General features: G+C 43.6%; 1 protein-coding gene across 1 annotated transcript in view; it reads right to left on the minus strand.

Moving 5' to 3' along the window:
• The window catches only part of shisa9a (shisa family member 9a), a 35,404-nt gene extending 23,790 nt beyond the window's left edge, over positions 1-11,614 (minus strand). Inside the window, exons 1-2 of the mRNA XM_044102756.1 lie at positions 10,755-11,614; positions 9,544-9,650 (exon numbers count right to left, since the gene is read on the minus strand). Of these exons, the coding sequence (XP_043958691.1) occupies positions 9,544-9,650; positions 10,755-11,269 (622 nt within the window). The 5' untranslated portion in view covers positions 11,270-11,614. The remainder of the gene's footprint in view (positions 1-9,543; positions 9,651-10,754) is intronic.
• Between the last annotated feature and the right edge of the window lie 633 nt (positions 11,615-12,247).

Genomic DNA, 12,247 nt, shown 5'->3' on the forward strand with positions numbered 1-12,247 from the left:
GGAAGAACTCTTTTTATTTCTGCTCTTTTATCTGTTCAGAGACGTTCCCTGGAGATTCTAACACATAAACACGTTAAAACACATTTTCTGTTGCTGCACTTTACGTTTTGGGAACTCTTCGTGTTTCTCACGGTTTTCTCGGGGGCAGTAACGGCTCGTTAGCTCATTTAGGCTAGTGTTAGCTTAGCATCAGTGCTCTTTTTCCTGTCTTTCCTGTTGTTTCTCCAAGGGACATGGGAAGTTTTCTTTCTTTTGCGTTCTTTCGCAATAATCTACTGATCAGTTTCTGCGGCATGATTGGATCCTGTAAGTCTTTCTTACGGTGGCCGTCGTACTTTCTGCCTTATTACAAGGATATGTAAGGTTTTTTCCATGAATATTAATATCTCTTTGTGAAATATCTGAAGTTCTATATCTTTTTTTTAGAATAGAAAAGCACCACAAACCTCTGATATAAACAGAAACTTTCTGCGACCCCAGAGGGAATCCACAGCGCTGAACAACAGGCTCCCATCTACCAGGACATGAAGTGATCAGGTTGTTTTAAAGGGGCAGTGCTCTGTTTTCCAGGCCATTTTCTAGAAAAATAAATCAACAGTTTTTCTTGATCCGTTTCAAGAAAAAATGTTTCTGGATGATAAATCACCCAAGAAGTTATTCCGATAAACAGTAATATAATTGTTTGGAAACCAGTTTCTAGTAATATATTGTAATAATGATATAATAATGCAGGAAGACATTCTCAAAGATCAATAAACTTTAAATCCTAATCAACATTTAACACTTAAACTGGAAGGCACTTTAAATCTCCAACATAAATTAAAAAATAAATAAATAAATAAAATAATCTATGAAATCTCTGTAAACAAAACTGTCCTTCAAAAAATGCCTCGTTGAGACCAAAGCAGCAGAATAAAAACTTTTATCATCCAGTTTTTTGGAAAGAGAAAAACGATAAATAATGCAAATGGAAATAATTGAGCGCTTCTTAATTTCTTTTGAGATTAATAGATTGATTGCGACAGGCTTAAATGTTTTCTTCAGTTGAGTTAAAAGTGCTACACATGTCAAACATAACATAAAAGAAATGCTACTTCCTGATTTAACATCTTCAAATTGGGTCTCTGCCTCTTTAAGAAGCTCCTCTCTTTCTGAAGCTCCGCCTCCAGGAAGTCATCCCAACATGGCTCCTCTATTAACCCTTTAAGGTTTTCACCAGCAGCTACTATAATGAGCTGTTTGCTAATTGCTGCTGGCTAGTCTGAAGGAGCTGAGTGGGGAGGAGCTGCGACTCGAAGGCGGGTATAGGTCCGCCCAGGTGTTTCACAATTGAATGGTTACCATGGAGATGAAAGGATTTCTCAGACATGAAAGAATCAAAGCAACGCTGCAGATTTTTTTTACAACATGGTAGATTTTAAACGACACTGGCCCTTTAATTTCTGGTATTCTTATTTTTCTGATCCAAATTGAAGCCAGAGTTTCTCACCATGAGCCTTTTCTTTATCTGTTAGCGAGGAAAAGTTCTGGTGTTTGTTCTCAGGGCATCATTAGCATCTGCAACCGGCTCTCGTTTGGAAAACTAATCAGTCTGACAGGAAGCAGAAACATCAAGTGAAGAATTAGCAGCAAAGAAAAACCGAAGGCTCCGACGTCGTCGCCGGATTACAGGAGTCTTTATGTAGCAGAGAAACACTCCAGATCCACAGCGCAGGACTGATCGCATCCACCGAATCAGGTGTATAGTCAAAGCAACACGCAAGGAAAATCATTAGGCTGAGAAACGGAGAGCCAGGTCAGAGACTCTCCAACGTTTCAGGAACAAACTGGCCTTTAATTTCACAATGAAGAGGAAAAGTAGTAAAAATGGGAATACAACGTCTGTAACGGAGCAGAAACGGGACCAATCGGATCAGAACCCTTCTGTTTCTCTGAACGGTGAAAATGTAAAAACAGTCTAAAACAAGTCAAAATTGTCCAACTTTTCACATTCAGAAATGTTCTGTCAGTATTTCATCTCAAACGTTTTCAAACCTTTTGGGAGAAAGTTACTCTTTTGGTTTCTGCCTGCAGTGGGGCTGATGCAACAAACTGTTTTAGATTAATTTAACATATTTATGAGAAAAAATGTTCCCCGATATCAAAAAATAGTAATAAATTATGATATTAAAGCCAGGAAATTCTCTGACCAATAAACAGTCTGAGTTCTGGTTCAGTTCTGGACGTTTGTGTGAAAATCAACCAACCGCCAGAGAAAACGTGTGAATGCTGGTTCTGTCTGACTGGACCGGTACCAACGGACTGGAGCAGAACCAGCTGATAGACATGCTGGGTCGTTACTTATACATAGAGCTAATTAGCATAAAGCTAACTAACAAAAAACTCGTGGAAAGCGGCTACATGTGGATGTGAGACGCTGCAGGAAGAGAGAAGACGGACGCTGAGGATTAAAATCGATCCCAACATGCAGCCGGACCAAATGACTCAGGTACTGCAAGATGAAATCCAATAACATCCCAAAATATCCGGGCGCAGATAAAAGGCAGCAGGATGAAAGCGCTGCTGTCCTCATGTAAACACTTTGAGACGCTAATCCAGACGAGAACCGGACCGGTTTCATCCGAAACGCTGCAGCTGAACGAGATTCCTACCTGAACTTCCCAAAATGCATCAGGAACGAGAATATTTAATAATTGGCGCTCTGCAGCTTCTCTCAGCTCTGAGTAACAAATAATGACTGAACTAGCGCTTAGCTTGTGTTACGGAAAATTATTATTTTTAGTGCTTAATACAGCTAATCTTACCCCAGGTGTAAAAGGTATATTGAACAGTCTGATTTTGAACAAATTTCTTAACAGTTAATTTTATGTCATATGTAAAAGGTATCTTGAACATTCTATGTTGTATAAATTTCTTAGTTTTAAACAGATATTGTGTGAAGAATTTACAGTTAAATTACCCAGCAGAGTAAATGTCAAAGGTCAGGAACTAGATGCAGATCAAAGGAGATCTTTTAGGATTGTTATCAGGGCTCAGGAAGCCACGAAATTAGCATCTAGTGCAGGGCAGAAGCTGATTGGGTTCACAGAACATCAAAACGTTTTATAACCACATCTGGCAGGGTTTAAACTAAAATGCAACATAGAATGTTGAGATCATTAACATTTAATTTCTAAGACATTTTCTAAGTATTAATAGCAAGTTTATAACCAAAGTGTATTATCTAAGTTTAGAATGGTGAATGCTGAATGTATTTGAAAATTGTACTGTCTATGATAATATCTGAACCAAATGGAAATTGTTTCAATGAAAATGTGTTGTTTAGTATTAGAAAACTGTTCAGGATTTTATGTGATAAAGCAGGGACTTAAATCTTTGGAAAATGCTGAATGCAGTAGACCAGAATTAGGTTTGTGAAGATAATCTTTCCTTAAACTAAATTACTTGATTTGGCCGGGAGGCACTCCGAATGTCACAGGTATCTGTGAAGTCTTGTTGTATGCTTTTATTTGCCCAAATGGCCCGAGAGGACGGAAGACCAGGACGCAGCTGCCCCTGCTCCTTTGTCCTCTCGGAAACCAAATGGCCTTTGATCTTTTGCGTAAATTAGGGAGGCTCTAAGTTTTTATGAGTCTCCAAGGTAACTTCTAATTGGTCATACAGAGCTACGCCTTAATGAATACATTAACAAGGAGAGGAACGCCTTCATTATAAGAGATCGAACATGACAATAATAATTCAGATCGCTGTTATTTCCTGCCGTTTTGGCATCAGCCTTCTCCAAAGACATGTCTTTGCTTTTTCTTTCTCTGTCTCTGTCTTTGTTTTAATTCTTTTGTCTCAGGTAATGAATGTATGTCTCTGTAACTCTGCAGTTTTCTTGTTAACTCATATGCTTCTTGTTGTGAGATTAAACGCTGTAACTCTGTGACGTCATGACGCATTGTTTCTCCTGATTGGCACACACGCGGTTTGCTGGAAGAACCCGGGAAATAGGAAGAAATAGAGAGCCAAGCTTTTTCCAAATTAAGCTAACTTAATAATATTTCTTTCATCAACACTTGTTAGCAGCTCATTATTAGCTGGTTGCTAATGACTACAAAGAGATTTTAGTGGTTGGTCAGAAATAAAACATTGTAGTGATGGAGGTCAGGGTTCAAGATTTTGTCAGGATATTTTAACACCATTATTGGCTTTAAAGGTACTGGAGAAAAGGAATAAATTTTTGCTAAAAACTGAAATTTTGAGATTTTATGGAAAAAACTTGGAAATCTATGAACTCCAAAAGCTAAAAATTTGGTAGAATTTTAGATTTTAGAATGGTATATTAATCTCAAATTTTCTAGAAAACCAAGTTAAAATTTATTTAAAGCGATCCGCTCCAGTCCGGTTCTGGGCGATCCGCTCCGGTCCGGTTCTGGGCGATCCGTGTCCCCCGGCCACATGTCCTCCTTCCTGGGCCAGCACCCGGCAGGACCCCGCTGCAGGAGCTGCTTCTGTCTCTGTGTGTGTGTCCATATGCACGGGCGAGTGAGGGAGGGGGAGAGAGAGGACCAGGCCATCCTGAGGCCTGAGGCAGAGGAGAGAGAAACAGGTGGGGCTCACTCTGCCCCGGGGGGAAGAACTGTTGGTGTTTATGTTTGTAAAAGCTGTGAGCAGGGAGCAGGAGGATTCTGGCGTCAGCCGCCAAGCCGCGGCGCCGCAGGTCGCCCCTGGGCCGCACGGCCCTGGAACAGAGCCGCTGTGTTGAACCGGGCCTGGTGTTACAGGAGTGGACCACGAACGGAGCTTGTTGACACTCGGCTGAGACAGAATGGAGAGAAAATGATCCTCCATTTTAAAAACGCTCTGCACACACAACGCCCTCTAATTACTGTCACCATGGAAACGAGACGCCAAACACAGACAGGCTTCAGCCTGTCTGTGTTTGGATCTATGCACCAAAAATCTGGAACAAACGTCCAGAAAACTGTAAAACAGCTGAAACACTGACTTCCTTTAAATCTCAACTAAAAACCCACTAGTTTAGAGTTTTATTTGAAACGTAATCAATTATAAATTTATTGATGTTGTGTTTTTAATGTTGATTCTATGTTGCATTGTATTTTTGTGTTTGATTTGATGTAAAGCACTTTGAAATGCCTTGCTGCTGAAATGTGTTATACTAATAAAGTTTGATTGATTGATTGATTGATTCAGCCTTATTACTGCAGTGACATGCTAATTCACCAAAATAAAAGCATGTCTTATAAATCGCTTGGTTTCTCCTCTTCATCATCTTCATCATCTTCATCATCGTTTAACTTCCTCTTTTCTGGTCCAACATTAAAACAAGCTGAGCCGTTTTAACAGCAACCTTTACTAAAGAGCAACACCCAGCTTTTATTTTGATAGTCCACTTCCTCTTATTGACAAGTACGTATTAGCTAAACATTTAGCTCAGAGCTAGCTACATGTTGTCCTAGCTTAGAGCACAATATTGATTTTGTAAGATCCATTTTTATCTAATTCAGAGATAAATATTTAAATTTATTCTAATTTTGGATTAATGAGCGATCTGCGCCGTAAAAATAATCACATTATAGATAAACTCATAAAGACAGAATCTCAAACAATAATAAAGATTTCATAAGAAAAATTAATAAAGATTCATAACAAACATTTAGATGTTTATTTTAGTATTTTTATACCATAAAAACTGGAATCTAAATTTCAATCTTGTTTTGATGAGATGTGATCATCAGTTGTTTATTAAATTGTTCTAATCGCTGAACTTTAACCCCAGTTTATTAGTTTAATGTTCTGGATGCTCTGAATTTAACGCTTCCTGGATGCTCTGAATGCTCTGGAATGCTGAATGCTCTGAATGCTCTGAATGCTCTGGATGCTCTGAATGCTCTGGATGCTCTGAATGCTCTGGATGCTCTGGATGCTCTGAATGCTCTGGATGCTCTGAATGCTCTGAATTCTCTGGATGCTCTGGATGCTCTGGATGCTCTGAATGCTCTGGATGCTCTGAATGCTCTGGATGCTCTGAATGCTCTGGATGCTCTGAATGCTCTGGATGCTCTGGATGCTCTGAATGCTGAATGGATCTCTGAATGCTCTGGATGCTCCATGCTCTGGATGCTCTGATTGCTCTTGATGCTCTGTATTCTATGGATGATCTGAATGCTCTGTTTGCTCTGGATGCCTCTGAATGCCTGAATGCTCTGGATGCCTGAATGCTCTGAATGCTCTGAATGCTCTGGATGCTCTGAATGCTCTGGATGCTCTGAATGCTCTGGATGCTCTGAATGCTCTGGATGCTCTGGATGCTCTGAATGCTCTGGATGCTCTGAATGCTCTGGATGCTCTGGATGCTCTGAATGCTCTGGATGCTCTGAATGCTCTGGATGCTCTGAATGCTCTGGATGCTCTGGATGCTCTGAATGCTCTGGATGCTCTGAATGCTCTGAATTCTCTGGATGCTCTGAATGCTCTGGATGCTGCGGATTTTACTGCCGTTGGAAACCCGGGATTGTTCTGACCAACACTGATGTTTGCTGCTCCACTGTAACCGACAGAAAGCAGCAGGAAGGCTCTGATGATCGTCAGGATTATTAATCAAAACTTTAAGATTGAACTCAAACAGCAGAAAATGCGCCAATATTTGCAGAGAGACTCGGCTCATTAGTCTGAATGGATGATTTGGAGAAGTTAGTGTTGCAATTAATTAGAAAGCGGTGGTGATGAGCAGCGGCTCATCCAAAGGCCGGCCGGGAGAAACCAGTACCCAAGATGGATGGCTGTAATATTCGCTTCGGCGCTCAGACACCGACATAATGAGCTGTCAGCAGCGGGACGCGACTTCCTGCTGGAAACCCAGTGATTAATATTCCTGAGGGGCGGAGCTTCCTGAGATTCCAGCTGGAAACTGGAAACGTCGTCATGCCTCCCGGACGACTCCATGTTCACATGAAACGCCTCAAACTGATGTGTTTTTGTGTAACAGACCAGTAACAGTTTCAGGTTTAACTGTGAATTCTGATACAACTGAAACTTTTTCACAGATCAGAATCTGAAAAGTGTGGCCTGTTTTTTTTATTCAGTACAATCAGAACCATGTTTTCACACTGCGCCAGTGAACTCTGGATCGGTTTGAATGTGAACACCAAGCAGACCAGAGACCGCTCCAAAAGCAGGAAGTGGACTACAGTGCAGGGCATTCTGGGTAAATACAACTAAAGCTAACATGCTAGCCTAGCGCTAGCAGCAGAAATGTCTCCTGGTCTTTAACCAAAAACTAAAGAGACTAAAATCTGACGCCTCCATCTTGTTTCCATCTGGTGAAGAAGGAAGTTGCTCTCAGCATCTTCAGTGGTTGTTGGTGCAGCGCCCCCACAGGCCAGGAGGGGAACAGGCTGCTCAGAGGGGTTGGTTGGATGTTGTTGTTTTGGACCCAATAGAACCAGGTCTAGCAGAAAACTGCCTAAAAGGAATCCAGGAAGCAAATCTTGTGCTAGAAGATGAAATCCTTTCCTCCTCATTTCTAAACCGTATTGTTTCCTGCGGTGCGTCCGGAACGCCGCGAGTCCCGGTCAGTCGGAGCCTCATGGCCGCCAGGGCTCAGAGCGCCGGCGCTCTAACAGAACCAGACAGGAGGAGGAACTCCGGGTCCTCGGCTCCCTTCAGTTTGTTGAGGAGGTTTAAAGAGAGAAGCTACACTGACCAAAAACATAAACATGCCAAATATTGTTGCCATGCAGAGTTAACAACTGTAAATGATCACTGCTGACATTTTAAAAGTAATATTTCTCTTGATCTGCATGTAAGTTTTAATCCAGCTTCCTGGTGGCCGTGTCCACTGGGTGGTCAGACAAAAGGAGCAACAGCTGGACAGCACTAAGTCCCGCCTCCTGGCTCTGATTGGCTGTTTCTATCAGCGCTGAGACAAATCAGAGGATCTTGAATCTTTTCACAGATTATCCGTCTCATATTGTCACAAATGCTGACAGTTTTAATAAATATGATGTTTTCTAAAAGTTCCTTTAAGTGTTTTCCTCTGGATGTGAACAGATTGTTGAGGTAATTACTCCTGCCAGGTGTGTACTGAGTGTGTGTGTTCAGCGCTGCCCACCTCTTAATGCGACGCCTTAAGTGACAATTACAGGACATTACTGAGCTGGAAGACGCTTTCTCAGCAGCACTTCACAGATTTGAGCTTATTGGTTTCATTATGAGGGGAATATGAGTCTGTGATGCTTCCTCAGTTCGTTTCCTCCCGCCTCAGGATCTCACATCAATCAGACAGAAAAAGCTTTGAAACAAGTTTGACACAGAAACAGACGACCACAAAGCCTCTCGAACAACAATGGCCGCCGGTGGCTGGCCGTTGCCAGGGAGACGTGACTCCGTGTCTCACGTCTCTGTCCGCTTTGATGCCGGATGTGAAAGAGACGCCAGACTGTCCGGCTTTTATTCAGACTCTGGTTTCACATCAAGAGGTCAAAGGGTCGCCGTTGGTCTGGATGAGGTTTGGCCGCCATGATGGAGGAAACGGTTTACAGAGACAAGATGAGCAGAAACAGCAGGTACGCTAATGCTGCTCTGCTACGCTGGTTCTGATCGGTCCTGATTAATTGATTGGTCCTGATTAATTGATTGGTCCTGATTAATTGATTGGTCCTGATTAATTGATTGGTCCTGATTAATTGATTGGTCCTGATTAATTGATCGGTTGAATCCAGAAAATGTTGCTATGAAACGTCTCTACTGTGTGGGTGTTTAGCTGTTAGCATGATAGCATGTCATACAGCAGTCGTCAGTCAGAGGCCTCTCCAGATTGGCTGCAGCACTGACTGCTACTGGAGCGTCACCATCGACTGTTGGAGGATCTGAGTTCATTTTCTGTTTGGGATAAATAAATATTTCTGAATTGAGCTGATCTTCATCTCATAAAGCAGGGGAGCCCAAAGTGGCCCCTGAGGGCCGGCATCCTGCAGGTTTTATTCTCTCTCTGGTTTTAGTAAAAGCCTTCCAGCAGGTCGATGTTCCTCTTTGACCTCTGATGATCCATCATTGGATCCAGGTGCGTTAAACCAGGGAGACTAAAACATGCAGGATGCCGGCCCTCAGGGGCCACTTTGGGCTCCACTGGTCTGGAGCTTCGAGTGTTTTCGGTTTGTATCATGCATGGATGCTGCTCTCAGCATTTTCATGTTTCTGTTTGATCTTCACTGCTAAAAACACAAAGAGGAGAGAAGCTGAAACGGCCCACGGGAACAAACTGGATCCTTTACATCGGCCCATTAAAACACCCAAAATAACCAACACACAACCAGAGCACCGCCTCACACACACACACACACACCCACACACACACACACACACACACTCCTCATCAGGACTGAACCAGAGGAAAAAATGGAGAGAATCTGACATCAGATTTCAGCCGAATCCAAAACCATTTCCACAGAATCCGCCAGCTTACACACCCCATTATCAGCTTTTTCTCACACACTCATACACACACAGAGCTGCTGAGAGGGAGTTGAAACTCACGGAGGGCTGGCGGTCTGGAGATGAAGTGCTGAGAGTGAATCCCGAGGGCCTCCTCCCCCCGGAACGGCTCACCTGGGCCCCTGCCCTGCAGCACGTTGGCTACGGCCCTGCCGGCCCCACACACACACACACAGAGAGAGAGAGAGAGAGAGAGAGAGTGTTTTAGTGTCTGTGCATAACCCAGATAATTCAATTATTCACTCTGGATGCTTCTTTTCATCAAAGTGTGCCGTGCAGCAAAGTGGAAAAGTGAAACATGATCCTCACGGCGTTTCTGCACATCCTCACCTGAGCTGCTGCTGCAGCTGCTGCAGCCACTGCTGCAGCTGTTTGGTACGAACTCAGTGGAGCAAATCGCTGTCACTGGACACCTGAACTGCTACACATTACTCTGCACAAGCACCAGCAGTATGGAGGAACTTACTGCAACTTTATTCAGATGTTTCCCCAAAACCCAGAAGGTTCTGCTGGATCCTGACAGAAACCTGAAATCAGCTTGATTTACTGACGTCACCCTGGTTCTGTTGCTGCTTCTGGACGATAAATCATCCCAGAGGTTATCACGATAAACAATATATTGTTGTTTTCCAGTAACATAACAGATTCTCAAAGATCAATAAACTTTAAATTCTGACAAACATTTCAAATAAAACAACAAATACAATAAATCATAAAGTATCTCTGCTGGTTGAGACCAAAACTCCAGACTGAAACTTTTATCATCCAGTTTCTGGTAGAAAAACCAGAAATCATGATTTATTGTGGGTTTTATTGATTTATTGATTATTGTGACAGTCACTGATCAGTCACTACTTAAAAAGAAAAACCAACTTAATTAATTAGGTTTTTCTAGTAGACAAATAAAAATGCATTTTAACTGAAAACCAGTGAATTAAACTCATTATTCTGTCAGAGACTCAAATGAAGCTGATTGGATCCAAACGTGTTTTGGGGAAAATGTTGGGGCTCCACATTATTCTTACATAAACAGGAAGTTTAAATACTGTCGATAATGAACTTCCTGTTGGGTTTATATCTGCAGATAGAAACTGATTCAACCTGAATGAAGAGTGAAACTGGCCTAGTCCAATCATGGATGAAGAAACATAATAAATATTTCTGAATCTGATCGGTCCGGGCTGCCTCTCAGCTTCAGCACCGAAATGTTCCGGTCCATTTGGGCCGGACGTGAGATGAGGAGCGGATCTGACCTGGACATGTTCTCCCTCTGCGGCCGGTGCGCCTTCTCCAGCCCCAGCTTGGTGAAGATGCCGACCAGAGCCATGATGGCCACCACGCCGCAGATGATGTAGACGATCAGGTTGGTCTTGTCTTTGGTGCTGTCGTGCATCTTGTTCATCTTCTTGTAGGGCGTCTGGCCGGTCTTCATCCACTCCGGCGTGTCGTAGTTCTTGCAGGTGCTCTGGTCCAGCCGCGTGTGTTTCAGGGAGCAGCAGAAGCGGAAGCCACAGGTGCCGCAGCAGTACAGGTAATCTCCCGTCTCGCAGACGAACGGCGGGTCCCACTGGCCCATCACGTCGTAGTAACCCCGGCACTGCTCCTCGGTGTGCGGCGCCTCCTCCGGCGCGCCGTCCTCCTCCCGGGACCCGTTGGACGTGGCGATCATGACGAACCCGCCGAGCAGCCCCGGCTCCCCGTCCGCCTTGCACACCAGAGCCGTGAGTTTGAGCAACAGGAAGGCGAGCAGGAAGAATCTGCCCCCCATCGCGCTGGCTTCCCGCCTTCAACTTCACGCAGAAACGAGCAAACCGGGAGAGACGCGGGAAGGCGCACGATGCTGGCGGGCGGAGAAGTCCGGCGGCGCCGCGCCGCCTTCCGACATTTTACCAGCAGATCCTCATCCAAACAGGAGAGAAAACAGCAGCGCGGATAGAGAGCAGGAATGAAACCTCCGCGGGATGAAGTGGAGTTTGGGGAAGTTGCTCCGCTGTACGTCCGTCCACCGCCGCTCTCAGCTGCTCCGATTGCGCGTTTTTAGGAGAGCATCCCTTAACATTCCCATCTGTGCGCTCTTACGCACGGAGTAGGCAGAGACACAAGCTACGGCCAGGATGAGAGCGCAGTGAGCGAATGGAGGAGCGAGGGTGGGAGAGCCTGGTGCGCAAAGAGAGGAGGAGGAGGAGGAAGAGGAGGAGGAAACAGGAGAGAGAGAGCGCGGGAGGAAAAGCATCGTCGTGAAATATTATCGTAAAAGCCTGGAGATGCTCATCAGGATCCAGTCGGTTCGGCTCCTCTGGACGTTTTACAGAAACTCAAATGTTCCGGAAAACCTTCAGCACCAACCCGAACCTGATGTTCAGAAAACGGTTCAAAACCACAGATAATATTCACAACACCCATTTAATCAATTTTTTGATATTTTACATTTTGATCCATTTTTTTCCGAAAGGTTAGCAGAATGTTTTGGTTTTTCAGATCAGGACATTTTCCCTCCATTTAACATTTTCTGACTATTTAAAGGAAGCAATCATAACTGAAAGGTATTCACACCTGTTTTATCAAATCATAACAGGAAACGTCCACTTAAAAAAACGAAGCTGCATAAGGACTGTCGTTCACTGAACTTTTAAAACATGGCGGTGGCAGCATCATGCTGTGGGAAGCTGTTTTACTTTTTACAGTCAGTTTATTTTTTCTTCTGCTTTATGATTTTTATATTAACTTATGAGGCACTTTGTGTGAA

The sequence above is a fragment of the Gambusia affinis genome, linkage group LG20 (assembly GCF_019740435.1).
Source record: "Gambusia affinis linkage group LG20, SWU_Gaff_1.0, whole genome shotgun sequence".
In the NCBI taxonomy this organism is placed as follows: Eukaryota; Metazoa; Chordata; class Actinopteri; order Cyprinodontiformes; family Poeciliidae; genus Gambusia; species Gambusia affinis.